At 43.3% G+C, this 19877-nt stretch overlaps 3 protein-coding genes across 4 annotated transcripts; 2 read left to right on the plus strand and 1 right to left on the minus strand.

Moving 5' to 3' along the window:
- The first annotated feature begins 196 nt into the window (after positions 1-196).
- On the plus strand, positions 197-1825 carry hcar2 (hydroxycarboxylic acid receptor 2). The gene has a single exon (XM_084571698.1). It carries the CDS (start codon positions 857-859, stop codon positions 1748-1750), a length of 894 nt encoding a protein of 297 aa, XP_084427824.1. The 5' UTR covers positions 197-856; the 3' UTR covers positions 1751-1825.
- Positions 1826-3074: 1249 nt separating this feature from the next.
- On the minus strand, positions 3075-7339 carry LOC311507461 (uncharacterized protein). The gene is made up of 2 exons (XM_084571800.1): positions 7078-7339; positions 3075-6228 (listed from the first exon to the last, which is right to left on the minus strand). Exons 1-2 carry the CDS (start codon positions 7274-7276, stop codon positions 4619-4621), a joined length of 1809 nt encoding a protein of 602 aa, XP_084427926.1. The 5' UTR covers positions 7277-7339; the 3' UTR covers positions 3075-4618.
- A 172-nt stretch (positions 7340-7511) lies between these two features.
- Positions 7512-19877, plus strand: LOC311507626 (uncharacterized protein). 2 transcript variants are annotated; one of them, XM_084572040.1, is made up of 17 exons: positions 7512-8481; positions 8683-8745; positions 10379-11016; positions 11347-11428; positions 11578-12076; positions 13284-14291; positions 15516-15596; positions 15691-15803; positions 15942-16000; positions 16113-16202; positions 16280-16323; positions 16408-16577; positions 17117-17187; positions 17272-17417; positions 17511-17655; positions 18644-18790; positions 18879-19877. In XM_084572040.1, exons 3-17 carry the CDS (start codon positions 10507-10509, stop codon positions 19164-19166), a joined length of 3453 nt encoding a protein of 1150 aa, XP_084428166.1. In that variant the 5' UTR covers positions 7512-8481; positions 8683-8745; positions 10379-10506; the 3' UTR covers positions 19167-19877. The 2 variants fall into 2 exon arrangements, with proteins under 2 accessions (XP_084428166.1, XP_084428167.1); XM_084572041.1 differs by lacking the exons at positions 7512-8481; positions 8683-8745 and adding an exon at positions 9872-10047.

The raw sequence follows: 19877 nt of genomic DNA on the forward strand, positions 1-19877 counted from the left end.
GATGCGATGCATTGCAGCATAAATTGGAAATCGCGCTATTATTAGGAGCTGAATTTCCCAACATTGTTGGCCAACCAGACAGTTCAATGAAAGCACACCAACTTGACGCACCTCCGTTGCAGTATTTTGGATGAAAAAAGAAACAGAAACAGGGGTTGTCAATCATCTTGGCATCCCTTAGATTTATCTTGAGAGCCCCCTTTTGAGGTCACGACCTCCAGGTTGGTCTTTTGATATTAAAACAGACTGATTTACAATGATTTGTATGATGTTTCTTTACCAGTAATAAGGAAAAAGGGCACACTTGTCAATCAGCTAGTTAGATTTCAGGGCACCAGTCCTCATGCAGGAATAAAATTAAAACACAAACTGTCTCTAATAAAAGCAACAAATATCAAGAAGGACTCATGTCCTATTAATAATTTTCTTTTTTTTTTTTTTTAAACCGAAACCTATAAATGTATATTAACCTTTCATGCTTCTTGGAAACATGTAAAATACACTGCTGCCCATAAGGCTGGAATAATTTTGTTTTTAGACACCTCCCTCTTTTTTCCTATTTATAAAAATCACATTGTCGTAATCATTTCATGAGAAGAGGTAAAAATATATCTTGTTCCAACGTCATAGGCAACAGTGTATATTAAAATAAAAGTGCATGCCTGCGCTCTTCACATCATGATATCTTCATGAGCTGTTCTCTATTGACCATGTGAGGGCACATGGGTATGCTCTTTTACTGTTATATCTTGTCTCTAACAACTGATCCTGACATGTATTCGTCTGACTTGTTCTCTGACAGATCTTTCTTCCTCTGGCCTCTTCTGAACACATCTTTCCGATCTAGCCGGCCGTCATGGATGTCTTACACATCAACTCCTCTCTGCTCCTGGTCTCTCACAGACCTCTTAACTCCACTGGTGCTGAGAAGACAGTGTATGAGCAGTGCATAAACATGCCTGCTGCCCTGATCTGGTATCTCGCCCTGCAGTTCACAAACATGCTCCTGGGCATCCCGGCTAACCTCACGGTGCTGTGGCTCATCCACAAAAACAACGGTGACTCCTCCACCTCAGATATCTTCATCTTTCATCTGGCGATTTTAGACGTGCTCTTCTGCCTCATCCCTCCCCTGGAGCTGGCCAACATCGTCTTCCTCACCACCACCACCAGCACCTGGTACGTCCTTCGCTTCTTCTACGGCATGAAAGACTGTTCGCCGCTCTTCCTTTCCTGCATCTGTCTGGACCGCTACATGGCCGTGGTCCACCCCATCACCTTCACGGAGCTCAAGGACCGTAAGCACAGGACAGTCCTGGTCATCATAGTCTGGCTGATCACACTGGCCTATGCCTCTGCTAAATGTGTAGGCAATATTGAGAACTTTGAGAAGGTCTTCACGGCAATGATCCTCGCGGCGTTTGTCTTCATGGTGTTCTGCAACATAACAATCCTGTGGGCGCTTCGACAGTCCGGGCCCGGCAGAGACGAGATGCATCCCGTGAAGAAGAGAGCCTTCAAGATGGTCCTCATAATTCTGGCCATCATAGTGTTCAACTACTTCCCACCTGTTGCACTCTTCCCCTTTCAAGAATACTTTGATCCTGACGTGTTTACCTGCTATATTCATTATTTGGTCTTTGGCTTGATGGACTTCAGCAGCAGCATTCAGCCTATGCTTTATCTGTCCAAGGAAAAGCTGCCATGGAGTCTCAACTGCTGCCAGACTGGCACGACACAAAAGCCGTAGGATTGTACTGCATATGTGGTTAAGGAAACCTTTATTTGTCCCATTATCAAATGGATTAATAACCATCAAATGAATGTACTGTTGCTGTAAACTATATGAGACTAAGTGATGCTGAAAATGCTGGTTCATAAAACATGGGTTTCTTTGGGCTATAAGAAACTTTGGTATGCACATTTTATATGATTATTATAACAATTATATAAATATATATTATTATAACAATTATAGAATGAGAATTTGAATTAATATTTTAAAGGATTGAATAATTATATTTATATACACTGTACATATAGTATGAACACCTTCAAGCATTATGCTACATATTTAAAGGGGAACTATTTTTTTTTTACAACCTGAACCTTTTTTCTGGCATAAAATATGATCGTTTACTCACCCATATAACTTATTTGGTGTCGTTTTTCAGATATTTAGATCCGCGTATATCCATATAGTGGGAGTGACTGGGGCACCGAAACGCAGCCTCTAAACAACGCATTATCTGCCGCGAAACTCGTTCATTTCACCAATATTTTGTGATGATACGCCAGTGCTATTCCCAGTTGAGTCCGGAGTTACCTGTTATCTATGCAGCGGTTTGTTGTTCTTTGGCCAGATGTTCCTCTTCAGAGATGACATCATCCAGGTCAGAGGTTAGTAGGTCACTCTACAGACCCCGGATGATGATAACAGGTAACTCTGGACTCAACAGGGAATAGCACTAGCGCATCATAACAAAATATTGATGAAATGAACGAGTTTCGCAGCAGATAATGTGTTATTTAGAGGCTGTGTTGCGGTGCCCCAGTTACTCCCACTATATGGATATACACGGCGCTCCACTGGAGCTAAATATCTTCCGAAGGACTAAAAATGACACTAAAGTTATATGAGTAAACAACCGTATTTTATGCCAGAAATAAGGTCCAGGTTGTAAAAATCAGTAGTTCCCCTTTAACTGATCATAAGTTCTCACTGATCATAAGTCATTTTCATAATGCCATAAAGACGTGGCTCTTCAACGCATTAAAAGCTTGGCCGATTTTGTTTGGATTCCCGGAACTTAAATCATTATGATGTCATTTTAATGGACAAATTGCAAATTTCAAATCAAACCGCACTCAATAATCCATAAGAACAAAGTGCCTTGGAATCATTTCCCTTGGGCTACCGCACTCTGGAGGCTGTTTTCTTAACTGCTCTCAAAGGACCTCATCAATCCCTCAACTTTGACCAGAGTCCCTGCATCTGCTGCTGAAAATCACCCCCGTTGCATGATGCTACCACCGCTGTGCTTCTCAGTAGGGATGGTATCAGTCGGGTGACGAGCTGTAGATCAGCTGTATGGATATAGAACCCATAAAGCGTCGTTTAGCAGACTCCGAGCAGGCTGATAGATTCCATTCCACCTCTAGACGCGTCTCAAGGACTTTTAAAACAAAGCACCTTTTCATTCCACTGTATATAACGTTATTACTGAATTGCACTGAATAAAAACACATAATGTAAGCATGTATGTGAATGTTCATGTGTTCATATACACCCCTCTGTTGATATACATATAAAGAGTAAATACGACATCAAGACATCGCCTGTTAATTTATTCTCTTTAATTTACTCACAAATCACACAAAAGTCACGATAACATCCTCGTAGCAAAGGCTCAGTACATTGCTACATTTCGAGCCGTCGCTACAGCAAGAAGTTTTACTCTCTTTTGTGTCAGTGATAATCGTTTCCTGGTATTACAGTGAATAAACTAACAACTCTCTAGACACTCCACAGCCGTTGAGATCAGCATGGCTTAAAAAAAACAAAAACAGTCGTTAAATTCACACGTGAAAGCTGGTCGATAATACTGAATATTTGTAGCAACACTACTTTCACTATTCCACAAACTTATTTTCTTTTTTTTGAGTTTGCTAGCTGTATAGTTAAAGCTATTTACAGCAATATATTAATCATTCGTTAATTTACGTCTTTCAAAGATCTTAATCTTTCGAACTATTAAAATGTTCGTTTTTTTTTTTTTTTTTTAATTGACCCTTGTTTTTCAAAAGGGAGGTCCCCCGTCGGGACCGGCTACAGAATATAAGGCTTAACCTGGGATTCAGTGTCCGCAACAAAAACACTTTAGATAATTCATATACATCGGCAGAACTCGCATTCAGTCGTTGGTAATTTCTAAAACACATCACTGGCATTTTGGTAATATACAGCTTTTTTTTTTTCTTACTGTATTGATAAATGTATGGACCTAACAAATCACAGCAAAGACTAGACGACAGTGTATTCAACTGTACCACAAATGTCACAAACAGCTTTGAAAACAAAACTTCTTGTCTTCAGTAACAGTCATTGGCTTTTTAACCAGCAAACTGCGTCAGCTTTCTTTGAGTTGCACTGACAAGTCTTCCCACCGTCTTGTCCTTTCGAGTCATTTTGTTCTTGAGGCTGTGTGCGTCAGCAAATTTAATTCAAAATTAAATAATAGATACTTTGTTAAAGTGACAATTTTCAGCTCGATCAAAAAATCTATGCAAGATAAAGCCTTGCAATTTGAGCACTCTATTTTGTTTTAGGTGCTTGTAAGTGAAAGAGTAAGTGTAAATGAAAATCTATCAAAGAGATATCTGAGATATTCTTTCTTGTCTAGCGTCCTTGCTGTAAAACAAGATGTTGAAAATAACACGGTGACAACTGAACCACCACCTTCTTGACAATGTAATCAAACTTTATCTGCCGATGTTGGTCATGAAATAAATTTAAAAGCGCTGGGAAAAAAAAAAAAACTGAAAGTGGACCTTGCTTTAAGACTATTTAGCACAATCGCAAGCAGCACTCATTCTCGGCTGACTCCCCTCCTGTCGTCTAATTTGTCTCACTGTCTGAAAGTGTCTCCGAGGCTGAGGGTTGGACCGGGTTTGTTTCGGCCTCGCTCGTGCTTCCTTCACCCTGAGCCTTCTGCTCTTTTGCCGCATGCATCTTCAGGTGCTTCTTAAGGGAGGACTGGTCTGTGTACGTCTTCCCGCAGTGGCTGCAGAGGAAGACCTTCTCTTTGGTGTGGACCAGCTCGTGCCTCTTCAGGTGACCGGATCTGCTGAAGCTCTTGCTGCAGTACGAGCAGCTGTACTCCTTCTCTCCCGTGTGAGTCCTCTGGTGCAGTTTAAGGCTGCTGGCCACTGTAAACTTCTTGCCGCACTCGCTGCAGCTGTACGGTCTTTCTCCCGTGTGCATCCGCATGTGTATGGTGAGGTGGCCGGCCTGGCTGAAGGTCTTCTTACACAGCTCGCACATGTATGGCCTCTCTCCGGTGTGAATCCTATAATGTGTTTTGAGGTCACCCAAGCCGTTGAACCTTTTCCCGCACTGAGCGCAACAATATGGCTTCTCGCCGGTGTGGATCCTTTCATGTATACGCAGGTTTCCTGCATTGCTGAATGTTTTGCCACACTCCTTGCAGCTGTAAGGCCTCTCCCCCGTGTGAGTCCGCAAGTGGACTTTGAGCTGGTTGTGCTCATTGAAGCGCTTCCCACAGTGTGTGCAGGGATACGGCTTCTCTCCAGTGTGGACGCGTTTATGTATCCTGAGCTGGCTGGGATGGGCGTACGTTTTGCTGCAGATGTTGCAGCTGTATGGTCTTTCTCCCGTGTGGGTACGCTTGTGGGATTTGAGGAGATCGGCCCGACCAAAGGATTTACCACAGTAGCTGCAGTTGTGAGCCTTCTCCCCACTGTGAGTCTTCATGTGGACGTTGAGCGAGGTGGCTCGACTGAATGTTTTAGGGCAGGAGGGACAACGAAGAAAGTCGTCACGAACTTCTAAAACCTCCTCAGCAGGAACAGCTGGCAAATCATTTTTCTTAGGCGTCGCTACATCTGGCTCCACGACCTGTCCGCTTGCTTCTTCTGCCTCAATCTCTGGTTCTGGGGAATAACTCAATGCATACTTCAGTTCTTGCTCAAAGAAACTGTCACCGTTACCATAATGCATCACCCCATTCTGCTCTTCTTCCCCAGGCTCAATAAACTCTCCATCGTCTCCATCGTGCATGTAGCCGTCAGAAACAATGGTGACTTTAACATCACTATCGCTGCCTGCGGAGTCTTGTTCATGGCCTGAAGATGGCATGTATGCATCACGACTGGTACAGATGCTCTCGTTTTTTTTTGGTTTCATTGTCAGATTGAGAAGCGCTGAAGACTGAGAGAGGTCAATAGCACTACTTTCATCCAGGTCCGGCTCCGGTTTTACAGATGTCGGCACAAAACCCCCTGATGGTTGCTCTACTACTTGATTAATCTGCATAAAAAGGGAGGTAGAGGATAGGCTCTCCTTTGTCTTGCCTTTATGCTTCCTCCTGAAGCTCTTCTTGTCACTGCTGCATATGGACATCTTGAACGTACGCTGCGTGGAGCTGATGGGACGGTTGTTCCATTCTGTTGGTGAAAACTGTTCAGGGGCATCGTCTTCACGTGCATCTGTGAAGATTCAAGGATATTATTAATTAACAAAACGGTGCATGCCATAGTGCAGATGATAAAGTGTTTGATTAGCCGACAGCAGCAATAGAAACTTGACTGACTTCATAATTTAAAGGTGCATTCACTGATTGTTTTTCCCACATGGGGGCAGCAGTAATCACAAGATGAACCTATTACAGTCTCATGAAGTGCACAGCATCTCCGGTATGTTTGAAAGCCTAAGCTGTAAATTAGACATAATACAATAAATTTTGGGGCTACAGTTACATATTATGATTTGCTGTGTAGCGCGGAATTATGTATAGCTTTTAACACCAGTCTTATTTATGTCTGCCGCAATTATCACATGGGTTCCTGATCACAGTTCTCTGCGATTTCTATTAACGTGTATAAAAACAACTAGGGGAAACCAACAGGAACGACATATTTCCATCACAGTTTCAACCGTTTATTTTGACTGGCGGTCTATTGACGACGCCATCTCACTGTTTCATCCTCTTTGAGTGAGGTTTAATGGATAAAGAGACTAAGTGCAACCAGCTGTTTATCTCTAATACGGTCTATTTCCTATTCAACCTATTTCCAACCTAATTTGTCACACTTTAGGGCTGCAACTTACTATTATTTTAATTATTTTTTATAGCTGCTGGCTATTTTCTCAACTGCCCAATTGTGTGTTTTGTCTGTGAAGTGTCAGGCAATTGTGAAAACTAAAATTAGAACTGGTGATGGAGTCAAATCGCTCATTATACTTGACTAGCATCCCTAATCACTACAGACATTCAGTTTAATGCTGTGTACTACTGGATGATGCTTCACCAGACCCATTAAACCATCACATCATACCACTTGGAGCAGACTCTGCGCTCTTCTGCGCTAACAGCAGCCGCTTCAGGCCCTCGTTCTCAGACTCGATCCTCTGTATGGTACCCTTGTACTCGGACAGGGTCCGGTCCACTGAGTCCAAGATGTCGCTCACTGTCGCTTTAAAAATCTCATTCAGAGAAGACTCCAGGAAGGTTTTCAGATCACTCGACTTGGCCATATTAGACCGAGCGGTTGCCACTGTGGACAACTCACCAGACGGTCTGTATACGATTAAAAGTCCCTGCTAAAAAAAAAAAAAAAAAAGGTGGGTGTGTGCGGTTCTGCTGCCGTGTACGGAACAAACAAAGCAGAGACGGTCGTCGCATGAGAGTGACGTCAACGAAAAAAAAAAAAAAGCTGCGGTTGCTTATTTACATCCGGGTACGTAGCGCCCCTGCCGGTGTGGAGTGCAAACCGTTTTCGCCGAGGCCTTTTAGCAAATTGTGACACAGTTGACACAAATAACCGCGATAAATTGTGTTTAAAATACCAACAAGAAAACTGCAAGCTAACGCTACACCACCACCAAGTTGCTAATTAATAATGCAGTTACTAACAATACAACTAAATCAGCTGCTACAACCACTAGCAACTAATTTACCACAACTGCAAGGATGCCCACATAAATGCTAGGTAATGCTAATATTTTGATACCAATTCTAATCTTAGCGCTAATTATGTTAGTGTTAACAGTGCTACTGCTAATGATGCCAAGTCTATAAGATAATAGTATAAAAACGTCAAAACGGCGTATTACGTAATATTACTAATTAGCAACGGGCGCTTATGCCAGGTTTTTAACACTAGCTTGTGTGCTAGTCTGCTAACAATGATGCTCCCTTTAATGCTTGCTCATACTACTGATGATACACGTTAAATGCTATTAAATACTAATTAGAGTCAATGACGAAGAAGAATGTTGCCTTGAACTTATGAATAACAATTTAAAAATGTCTTGTATGCACGAAACAGGCTCTTCTGCCTTTAAACCAGAACAAACACAACTAATGACTTGAGCGCAGACAATCTGGTCACCTTCTGGTTTTACCACATGGTGTCATGTGCAGGAATGAAGCTAGTTGAGCCACTCCTCTCCTCTGTACTGTATGTGTGTGCTTGCATGCCTCCGGGGCCAGTGGGCGTGGGCTGAGGCCTCTCAGGTGTCTTTGAGCTCCTGACTCATTTGCCAATCACAATATACCTTTTCTTCCTCTTTGTTGCCTGTCAGCAGCTTTCCCCTTTTATCCCTCCTCCAATTTGCTGCTAGGAGGAAAACAGGACAGAGGGGAGACGTAAGCCGACGCGTAGAAGTATCCAACATGGACAGACTGCATGAAGACGAAGGAAGAGGACCCAGTCCAGACTAGGGCTTGCATTGTGTATGTAAGTCGCACGGGAGGCAAAAAGACTGCCTGGCTGAAAGAGAGCGGATATTTGTTGTTCGCTGCAGGCTGAAACAACTGAGGGTAGTTTGTATGCTTCTGTGCGTGTGTACGTGGAGTGAATGTGTCTGTGAATGCACAGCTCTTTGACAGCGGTGCGAACCCGGTGTAACACAGTGGTGTGCTTTTTCCCTCCCACCAGACTTGACTTAAAACCTCACACGCTGGCTGATCATATGATGCTGCTTTAAAGAGCCTGGAGGGGGTAAGTCATGCTGCATAGTAAAAAAAAAAAAACACTTCTCCTGATAGGACTCTTGTTTTTAGTTCCTGGCTCAAATTGACGTCTGTGCTGCACTCACTTTGTAGCTTTTATGACGATACATGCTCATATTTATGTTCTTTCACAACTCTCGCTTTACCTATTACAGCTGTGTTCCTCATTCTTACTTTTTCCTCTCTTATTTTTGTACTTCTCCTTTAACGCTGTGTTAACCATCCTCCATAGCATGTTATGGTCTGTGTAAACTTCCCATGCACTGTAAGCAACTTCTCTCTGTATTCTCCATTTAGGCAGACTGCAATTGTGTCTAAGGACAATGATGTCTTGCTGAAAATATCCAGTTTTGTTCTTGTTTTCTCTGTTGGAGACATCATCGCAGTCGCCAAAGATAACATCGCACTCAGGGGATTAATTGTGTTGTTAGGTGAAACACTCAATATTTATCAAGGACTGCAGAGAGATTGAAACTGGAACAGTGATATCTTCCAGTGCTCCGAATAATTATGAAATGATGTCTTGTAATTCCCAGCACCTCACTGGGAAAACAGCAGAGAGACATTAATCGCATTGTTTTTTTTATTTCAGGTTTAGCATTTTATTTACAGAAGGCCTTTGTGTGAGTCTTTGTTAATTTTTGTTACTTTAGCAGTTGCTGCTGCACCCTGACAGGAACTGAGAAGTTAGCACCCACACAGGAAATGTGGTCGAAGTCTGTCCCGGATGTTGGTTGCGTGACGTGAACAGAATAGAAAAGATAGACAGAGAGTTAGAGAAAGATGTGCACTTGAGAGAGGAAGAGACAGATGAAGGTGATATTTTAGCTTTATTTATGTCCTGCAAAACCACAAACTCTTTGTTGCAGATTGTTTGTTGCCTGGCCTTGGCCATTGCTGGGAGACATGTCCTTTTTTTTTTGTTTGTGTTCATAACACACAAGTCCAGGCTCTAGTTCAGCGTGGTTTCATCCATCAGCCAGGGTCACAGTGGTGATATAATGACAAACACACGACATAGACGGTTAAACTGCTCACCAGAGGCAAAGGCTTCAACCCCACCCTCTGCCTCGATTCTCAATCCACGACATACACCTCTACCTCGCTCTCTTTCCTTCTGTCTCTCTTGCTCACTTGCTTGGCTGATTTTTGTGGTCAGGAAGTACAAATGTGCTTTTGTGACATTTCACTTGTATGTTGCTCTGCACATCTGCAACACCAAGAAGTTAGAGAATTGAACAGGATGGGCTAAAAAACAGACAATAACTGGATTATTTTTGCCATGCGGATGGTGAGTTAAATTTAAAATGTAATGAACTCTTGTACAAAGTAATCGACAACGATGGTGTAGAAAGTCCATAACCTTTAATTCTCAGAATTTCATCAATGGCTTTTTTGTCTGTCAGCAAATCGGACGTTCTCCCCGGAGGTTCCCTAAAAGTATTTTTGTAACGTATCAGCATCTAACAGCTGACAAAGATGACTTTCAAGTCTGTTTAGGCTATTGTACAATTCTGACCCAAAACTTGAGGAAGTGATCTCTCATGTTGCTTCAGATGGGGGTGTGGTTGATTTAATTTTTTAACATTAATGGTTTTTTGTCGTTGTTTTTTAATCTTTAGTTGCAGATAAGTGTATGTCAGGAGGTCGTGACAAAATGAAAACCCCTCATCCTGCTGCAGAGAACGTTTTGTAACTACACGACGCTTCACCAAAACGTACAGACAACTGAACTGACTGAGAGACGCTAATGGAGGAGGAAAACTTCTCTTTGCCAGATAATGTGGATTCAGTTCTTCAGGGGCCTCAGCAGGACACCCCTATAGACCTCCTGTACATCAATGGAGAACAGGAGGCCGAAGTGTGGGATAAGACGGAGGTGAAGATAAACAAAGCACACGGGACAGATCAGATCAGTCTGGTCCCAGAGGCTGAATACCCAACTTCTGACGCAGAGCAGTGTGAGCAAATAATATGGCCGGTGCGGCCCATGAGCTTCACCTGTCCTCCGTTGTCGTGTGCTACGGTGCAATGGGACATGCCCGACCCTTCTGCAGAAACGCCCCTACCAGAGACTGACAGCGGCTGGGCCAATGAGCTGGACCCCGGCAGTGTGACGACGCTAGACGCCATTTCCCCGTCTCTGTGCCAGCCTCAAGACGCTCACGCTGAGCATTTCACACAGGAGGCCGAAGAGGAACAAGGATTTGATTCACAGCTTCTGAGTTCAGAACTTGAGCGGACAGGAAATGACTTAGAGGTATGTGAGGACATGATGAGCTCGCTGGTCTTATTTGGAATTTTCTCATTTTCTGTGTGTGTTCATCGATATAAATATAGTCACCTTTAGATTGTTCTTAAGATAAGACAGTTTCCTGTGTCATTAACTCCTCCTTCACCGAGCGTTGGCTTCACCACCTTAGTCATTATGCCTTTCAGAAACACTTGTTTGGGTTTCTGCAGTAGGTTGGGCGAAGGTTGGAGGATTTGAACAGATGACATGTTGGTCAGATGAGACTTCCTACTCTTGAACCCACTGGCAATCACAAGTTTTTCTCTCATGTTCAATGGCCTGTGTTGCAATTTCTAGACATGTGATGCTGCTGATGATCAAGAGCCGGAGACAGAGGAAAAGGAAGATTCAGCACATGAGCTGTTAGACGGTAATAGCGGTACGTATTGCTCAGAGCTCAGACCATTTACCACCTTTAAATAGGTGGTAAATGGATTGTTTCGCCAGCATTCATTATTCTTGGTTTGTTGCAGCAATAATATTGAGTTTATGCTCTGTTCAACCATTTGTAAACAATTTTCCTTCCAGAAATCCCACTGAGGACAGTCTCACAGGAGGAGGAGGAGAACGAGGAAAAGGAGGAGGAGGAGAACGAGGAAAAGGAGGAGGAAGAGAACGAGGAAAAGGAGGAGGAAGAGGAGAAGGAGGAAAAGGAGGAGGAAGAGGAGAAGGAGGAGGAAGAGGAGAACAAGGAGAAGGAGGAGGAGGAGAAAGAGGAGGAGGAGGAGGAGGGACACTTCGTTCCTTCAGATCCTTTTGAAACTGAGGGCGTAATCGATACTGTTGAGGAGATCCAAGGCTCGGAGGATGAGCTGGACAGCTTCGTAGAGTCGAAACCAGAAGAGGAACGGGAGGAGCCCGACGTTTTGCTGACTGGACAGGGAAACTCGGAGGAAGAAGGCACTGTTGAGGCTGAAGAGGAGAACAGCGAACAAGGGGACGAGGTAGAAGACGAGCAAAACGTGACAAATGAGTCCTGCAGCGAAGAAGGCGAAGAGGCAAAAAGTGACGGCTGTCTGATAGACGTGTGAGTATTATGGACTCAAGGAAGGGGAACAGGAAATGTGTATAAACTGTAAACCCAGAGAGAAACTAAGGGATTAATTAATGGTAAAATACTGGAAAAAATATTAAACCCGTGCTGACACTGAATCAATACTGATTCACTTGGTTTTCTAAAAAAAAGTGCCTGTGTGCTTCGTTTTCAACATGTAAATAAGGTTGTCACAGGCGCATGTTTTATTTATTTAGCTGTCTATCAAAACCTAGTCAGGATGTAGTTATGTAATGAACATGTTTTTCAAGTTTGTGCTCTCAGTTTTGTTTTTAGGGCATTCACATACAAATTGGAGAAAACATATACAGGAATTGCAACCATATCTGACCCAACCCTAACCCTCGATTCAGTTCCCACATTCTTTAAACAAGTATTATTATCATTAGTAAAAAGGTTACTGAGCATGGGGCTTAGTCATTCCCATGGTGTACCATTTCCTGCATGTTGTGGTTGGAGACGATAAATTGTGAAAGTATCCTGAGGTGGATTTCAGCACCATATGAAAACGAAAAACTAATTAACTTCTTTAAAGCACGTTAACTCAAATCCTTTTTTTATTGTATATAACTTTACTTTCCTGGTGGCTGCTAATATCAATCAGTTTTGTAGCACCATACCACTACAATAGTTAACTATTTACAATGTTATTAGCTATAAAACAAACTGTAAAGAAAGGCAAGATAAATTTATTTAAAAGGACATATCTATATATATATATATATGTCTAACGTCAGCTAGTAGCATTGCTAAGCTAACATTAGTCTAGTGGATCAATTTGCAAATGCAGGTTTAGGTTAGCCAAGTAGACAGTTGGAAGATATTTCTTCCCTCCACAAAATACTTTCAGCTGTTTCCTTGTTCGGTTGAAAAGTTTTTTCTCAAAAAAAATGAGCTTAATGCATACAGGAAGAGCTTTGACTAAAATAACCACGTCTGTCCTGCCTTAAAATAGTCGTTGAGATAAGAACAATTTCTTGTGCCAGATGAGAAAAGAGCAGAGCAGAAAAAAATAAGACTAAAGCACTAAATCCTAGTAGAATAGTAGTAACAATACGATAAATTTAGTAAGTATTCGCTCGTAACCTACAATAAAAGAGTACAAAGTAATACTGCACAATATTGAAAGTGTTATGTGCTGTTTTAACTTCAACCACCCTGCTTTATCCATACTTTCCAGGGAGGTGCCTGCAGAGCCGCTGCTAACTGATGACGCCGGACCAACTATAAACCCAGATAAGCTAACTGATCTGCAACAGCCGGAGGATTTGGAGGAAGCTCTGCCCTCCGAGTCTGAAGAGGACGAAGGTGTACCGGAGCCGTTGCATGAAGAACTCACAGACCAGACTGAACAGCTGGAGATGTGTGAAGATGTGGATCAGAACGTGGACCCTGATCAGTTAGAGGCCGTGGACAGCAGTGAAGAAGCGTCGGTACAGGAGGCGGAACATGAGGCGAGGATAGAAAATGGACAAGAGATCCCAGAGGTGATTGAAAAACCAGACGAGACAATTTGTTTAGAGCAACAAGACTGCGACGAAGCGGCTTCACCGGCCAGAGAGGCTTCGCCGCTGCCTGAGACGTCAGAGCAACTTGAGACGACAGAAGAGCCAGAGGAGATTCCTGCAGAAGTGTCACATCAGCCGGAGGACCAGTTAGGAGAGCCGCAACATCTGGAACAGTCGCCAGAGATGGAGCTGACAGATCAGTCAAACCAACCAGCAGAGCAGTCAGAGGAGTCTACTCAGACGGAGCAGGCAGTTTGCGTTGAGGCCGGAGCAGCAGAGCAGCAAGAACAGACGGAGCCGTCGGAGCAGAATGAGCAGTCGCTGAAAATGACCGACTCGTCTCAGCCAACGCTCTCGGAGCAGCTTGTGCAATCAGAGGAGACAAATGAGTCAGACGTAACAGAGCAGCCGTCTCCCGAGACTGAGGTCCCGCAGCAGACAGAGGAGGCCGAGTTAGTCCAGGCGGACGACCAAGTTGACACGTCAGAGCGGCCTGACGAGGTGGACGGAGGTGTGCTGACGGTCGTGGCAAACGGAGCGCAGCCCAAACCCCTGGAGACGGCAGTGCCTCACATGAACGGAGGCGGCGTGGACAGAGAGAAGGCTCACCGACTCGCCGAGCAGCTCTTTAATTTGGACGGGATTCAGCGTGCGGACGTGGTGAAGCACTTAGACAAAGAGTAAGCTCATATGTGTATATAAATATATTTTAATCTTCCTTCTTTGTAACTGAAAGCTAGTGGAGTTCTGGACACTGCGGCTTCAGAAGTGGTTTCTGCTGCTTTCAGGAGCTCACACACTAAAAAAACAACAATAGAGCTCAATGTCAGTAATTATAACTGACAGTAAAGTAGCCCAGACCAGAGTAAAAGCTCATTTAAGGTGGAAATAGCCCACCATGCCTTCAGTTCATGGCCCTTTCGAATTTCAGTCACGTAGCCACCAGAATAAATCACGGTTTTATCAGTTTTACTTTACTGAAATTGAACGATCAGTCACCAGAATTTGACAAATCAATAGAAATACTTTCAAAGACCGGGTGAAGCTCTTTTGCCCACGACTTCTCGCACCGCAGGGTGGGCGGCTCAGCCTGTGAAAACGACTGCTCAGAGTCAACTGGTGATGCGAGCGGTGTGATCTCGGCTAGAAACGCGTCGCAAAGTAACAGAAAGTCAGTGTCACTCGCTGCCTTCATATGGAACTGGTGAGCTTGCAGCTATGGGAAGTCTGGTGTATGAGAAGATACGCTCACGCCTTAACATGAACTCGGTAGGCGCGACGACACCATTTGAAGGCGGCGATTAACAGGCGCCGAGATCCAAATGAAAGAGGCTGTTGAGTCGCGTCGTGGGACAAAAGATGGTCATTGTTATTTACTTCTACTGCCGGTGGTTATAATGTTGTGGCTGATCGGCGTGTATGGAGTATTAAATGGGTTGTCTGAGTCACACAACACAAACACTGGCCATGATTCATACTTAAATATCATCACAAATTGACTGATACTAATGGGCAACTAATAAGCTGGCATTGGGATTACTGTTGTTACTTTAATACGTACTTAAAGTAAGAAATATAGTTATTTCTAGTTAAATGTTACAGTTTTCTGGACTTTTTTTGGCAGCTTGAGTTGCATAAATTAGTTCCTCTAAATTGTTAAGTCATTCATTGAGTGACGTTTCCTTTTTGTTCTTCATTTCCTTGTGCCTACAGATTAAACAATTAATCCCGATCACTGGCACTAAACTTGTGTTGTATAATGTAAAAGTTAAATACAAAGATGCTGATTCAATAACAACATCAATCCCAAAATATTGGCTCAATATTGATGTCAAAATATTGGCCTCTAGATGATTGTACAATCTGTTACGCTGACACCGAATGTGTTTTCTCTTCCTGTTCAGTAATGACTTTAGCCATGCTGTTGGAGAGGAATACTTGAAATTCTTTGACTTCACCGGCCAAACTCTGGATCACGCCCTGAGGTGAGAATTACAGAGGAGGAGCTTGGCACCGACGCCTCTTACGAGAAAAAACATTGTGTAATATTTTTATTTCCTTTCTGTTTCCGTTCCTCAGGTCTTTTCTGAAAGTGGTGATACTGATTGGAGAGACCCAGGAGAGGGAGCGCGTGCTGCAGCATTTCTCCTGCCGCTTCCATCAGTGCAACCCGGAGTCCTTTTCCTCTTCAGGTGTTTATTGTTGTGTCGTCCTCTTAAGATGCATCAGCAAGGCCTCACATGTAACATTTGTCATTATCTGTTTCCTTTCTTTTTTTATATATATATATATATATATATATATATATATATATATATATATATCCTTAGGGTCCGTGTTGGCTCTGACATGTGCTGTGATGCTTCTCAACACTGACTTGCATGGGCAGGTAAGAGGCATTCGTGAGAAATGACTGATGACGTCGTAAATTTTGTTTTGGCATAGCACTGCACCGCTACAGTCAGTGCGCCGTTCACCAGGTGTTTTGTGTCTGTTAACAGCATGTAGGAAAATCCATGTCGTCTTCGAAGTTTGTGTCCAACCTGGATGGGATGAATGAAGGAGGAAACTTCAGCAAGGACCTGTTGAAAGTAATCCGATCACAGACTTTAATTTGATGTAGAAGAAAATCCAAAAACTAACCTTTTTCTCTTTATGTGCATTGCAGAGTCTTTACAACTCCATAAAGAGTGAAGCTTTGGAGTGGGCTGTGTAAGTGAAATCAGCTCTTCATTGATCCTCAGTTCACATATGCTGTACCTCATTACCTCACTCTTCTTCCATTTTGTGTTGAAGTGATGACAAGGAGCTGAACACTGTGTTGGGGGATGACGATACAGGCGCAGACGCGCCGCTGCGTTCAAAAGCCAACCCCTTCCAGGATGTTCCTCATGACAAGAAGGCCTCCGTGTTCAAACAGGGTTTTCTCCAGAGAAAGCTTCTCGCTGACATCGACGGCAAACGCAGTGAGTGTGACACAAGTACATAGGAAATACACCGATCAGGCATAACGTGACAGCCATCCCCAGCAGGATGCAGCCTGACACAGGCACACACACACAAATGGTTTAGGAACAACTCAACAAAACGTGAAAAACAGCACAAGGTGTTGACCTGGCCTCCAAATTCACTAGATCCCAAACTGATCAAGTATCTGTGGGATGATCCACAGAGGCCCCTCCCCTCAACCCATAGCACCCAAAGGCCCCCACTAACTGTTACCAGACACCACAGGACACCCTCAGAAGGTCCATGTCCATTCTCTGATGAGACACAACTGTTTTGGAGGCACAAGAGAGACCTATACCAATACAGGAAGGTGGCAAAAGAACATTTATCTATAAAAAAGATCAGCGAGTTGTAGATGTGATAGGCTAAAAAAGCTACTCCAGTAAACCGCCGTACACAACATGTTATAATATAGCTAACTTACAATAAGGATCTTGATTGTCAGTGCTGTAACTAACTGATCTTTGTGCGTCTGTTGAATGTTTCTGTGTGGCAGCACCGTGGGGTAAGAGAGGCTGGAAGACTTTCTATGGCGTGCTGAAAGGAATGGTCCTTTACCTACAGAAGGTCAGCAACACCTGGTTTGAGTATCAGAATATAATGTAGTATCTTCTGTGATTATAACTTCTCATCATTAATTTTGTGTGTCAGGATAATTATCGGCGGGATCAGCAGACCAGCGAGGAGGTGGTGAGCGTGCATCACTCTCTGGCCGAGCCGGCAGCTGATTACACCAAGAAGCCGCACGTCTTCCGATTGCAGACGGCCGATTGGAGGGTTTTCCTCTTTCAAGCCTCGTGAGTCGCAGCTTGATCGAGCAAGTTAACGTGAGTGTGTGTGCATTTAAGAGTCTCAGTGTCAGTGAGAACCTGTTGGTGTTCCTCTCCAAGGTCCAAAGCGGAGATGAACTCGTGGATCAGCCGCATCAACTTGGTTTCGGCTCTTCAGTCGTCTCCTCCGTTCCCCGCCGCTGTCGGTTCTCAGAGGAGGTTCTGCAGGCCGATCCTTCCCGTCTCACAGACGGCTCACAATCTGGTACGCACTCATTTATGTACTACTGAAAGTTATTTTTATTTATACCTTGATCAGATAGGTTTATTTGAATGTTTTTACTTTTGTCATACTTTCTTTTTAGTCATGCTGACTAAAATTAGGCACCACTTACTTTATGGATTTACCATCAGCATCAAAACACGACAGGAAAGATACTAGCTACCGTTAATCACATTCATCTGAGACAATCCAGTTTATCTCTTTAAAGTGAAAATATAACTTCCATCTGAACAGTAGCAGCAGTGCTACCTATGGCAATTGCAGTTAAAGCGCACGTTATTGTTTGCTAATGGAAGCTAACAGAAGCCTCCATTAGCTACAGGTCTGACTGTATATCAAGACAGGCGTCACCCACAGTGATTCAGAAACTTATTGCTCCGGCCATCGCCATCTTGGCAGTGCTTGAATCTATAATGGCTAATTCAAAAACAGGCAAAGAGGTGGCGTGCGAGCGGAGCCGAGGTGGGCGGGTGATTAAAAACAGACACTGAGGCACTCTTAATCATCCGTAACTTTAACCCTTGATATAATTTAAAACCAATGACCTATAAAAACAATTCACCCCTCATACAGTTGTCATGAATGTGGAAATCTATAGAGGCCAACACTGTATTTGTAATAGCCTGTGAATATATTTATTTCTGCTATTAATTTGACCACGTTAACATGGAGGTCTATGAGGATTGAGTTGTTGTTGAAGCCCGCCTCAAGTGGCCATTTGAGGAACTGCAATATTTAATAAGTTTGACCAGTTTAATGTTTTTGTAGATTGTCTAATTTTTATTAAAGTGGAATTAGGTCAAATGTTCCTTTACTTGTGTGTGACCTCTTGTTTATTACAAGGACGATACAGGTATGCATTGTTTCATACAGATAAGCATTGCAAAAGATGTAATATTGTGCCTATGTGAAGCTAAGTTGCGGCTCCTCTTACTATTCTTACTTTTTTTCTGTTTGCATCTGTTTGCAGGAACGTCAGCTCCAGTCTCACACAAGAATGCTGGAGTCCTTCAAGGAAGACCTGACTTACCTGCAGGAAAACCCACCAGAGGGCAAGAAAGCCAAAGCCAAGGATCTGGAGGAGCATCGTGTCAGAGCAGAGTACCTGCACCATGAGGTAATGACAGCGTTGTGACTCAAAGTGTTCGCGAAGCTGTAAAAAGGACCCGTGGTTGACTCTTGTCTGTTGTTCAAAACTCCCGCAGTTGTGTCGATATGAGAGCTACATCCAGGTGCTGGAGGCCTGGATGAGCGTGACGAAGGCGGACAGCAGTGAGCTGGGCACCGCGGACTTGAACCAGTTCGACAAAGCTGTGTGTGGGGACTCTGTCGGGGATGAGGAAGAGGAGGAGGGCGCCCTGAAAAAGTCCCACTCCAGCCCATCTCTGGAGCTGGAGATAGCTCCTCCGACTGTGATCAAAGTCAGGCGCAATATCTCTGAGAGACGGACTTACCGCAAAGCCATCATTCCTCGATTCAATAAAGAGGCCTGAGGTACGGTAGGATGACCGGTTAATGGCCGTTTGAAAATGGAGATTTACTTCATGTATTTCCTGCTGGGAGCTGACGGGACTTTTCAGTTTGTTGAAACACCAAAGTCACAAACTGCCTCTGCAAGTTTCTTTCATTTTAGAGTTTTTTTTTTTTTTATCCTGTGCACTTTTACAAAAATAAACCTCAGGGAATCCATGACGCTTAACCGCTCTCTGGACAGAGTGGAAACCCTGATTCATTCACGGAATGATCTAAAATGTTTGGACCTAATTTATTTAGTTTTGTTAGTATTTTGGTCTTTTTTTTAGCATAAACATTTAAGTATAAGGTTGGGCATAGACAAAAGCCTGTCTTTAACATTTGTACCACAAGAGGGTGCTGTAGTACAGGGCATCTCAGAATGAAACAAGGGGACAGGCGTGCCATGCTGTTAGTTTTTAAAATGTTTTTTTAAGAATCCGAATTGCACTTTTTTTTAATTGAGTTATTGTCTTTATACATTCCTGACATTAATTTCTCTGTTACATATTTTGTCAAAATGAAGGAGTCAAAATAAATGTATCATTCAGTATTGCGGAGACCTTTACCTCTTATTGATCGCCACAATTAAAGAGACACAAACAACCTCATCCCACAGCAATACATGTCCGGCTTTTCTGACCTTTGATATCTCACACAAACATGTGTACAAGAATTACTTGGCTTATTAG

Source organism: Chelon labrosus (assembly GCF_963514085.1).
Source record: "Chelon labrosus genome assembly, chromosome: 22".
Lineage (NCBI taxonomy): Eukaryota > Metazoa > Chordata > Actinopteri > Mugiliformes > Mugilidae > Chelon > Chelon labrosus.

Coding starts and splice junctions, on each gene's coding strand:
- hcar2 (XM_084571698.1), top strand. CDS start 857: ATGGATGTCTTACACATCAACTCCTCTCTGCTCCTGGTCTCTCACAGA.
- LOC311507461 (XM_084571800.1), bottom strand. CDS start 7,276: ATGGCCAAGTCGAGTGATCTGAAAACCTTCCTGGAGTCTTCTCTGAAT. Junction 6,229..7,077: donor CGCAGAGTCTGCTCCAAGTG/GTATGATGTGAT, acceptor GAATCTTCACAG/ATGCACGTGAAGACGATGCC.
- LOC311507626 (XM_084572040.1), top strand. CDS start 10,507: ATGGAGGAGGAAAACTTCTCTTTGCCAGATAATGTGGATTCAGTTCTT. Junction 15,597..15,690: donor ACTCTGGATCACGCCCTGAG/GTGAGAATTACA, acceptor TCCGTTCCTCAG/GTCTTTTCTGAAAGTGGTGA. Junction 17,188..17,271: donor TGGTCCTTTACCTACAGAAG/GTCAGCAACACC, acceptor TTTGTGTGTCAG/GATAATTATCGGCGGGATCA.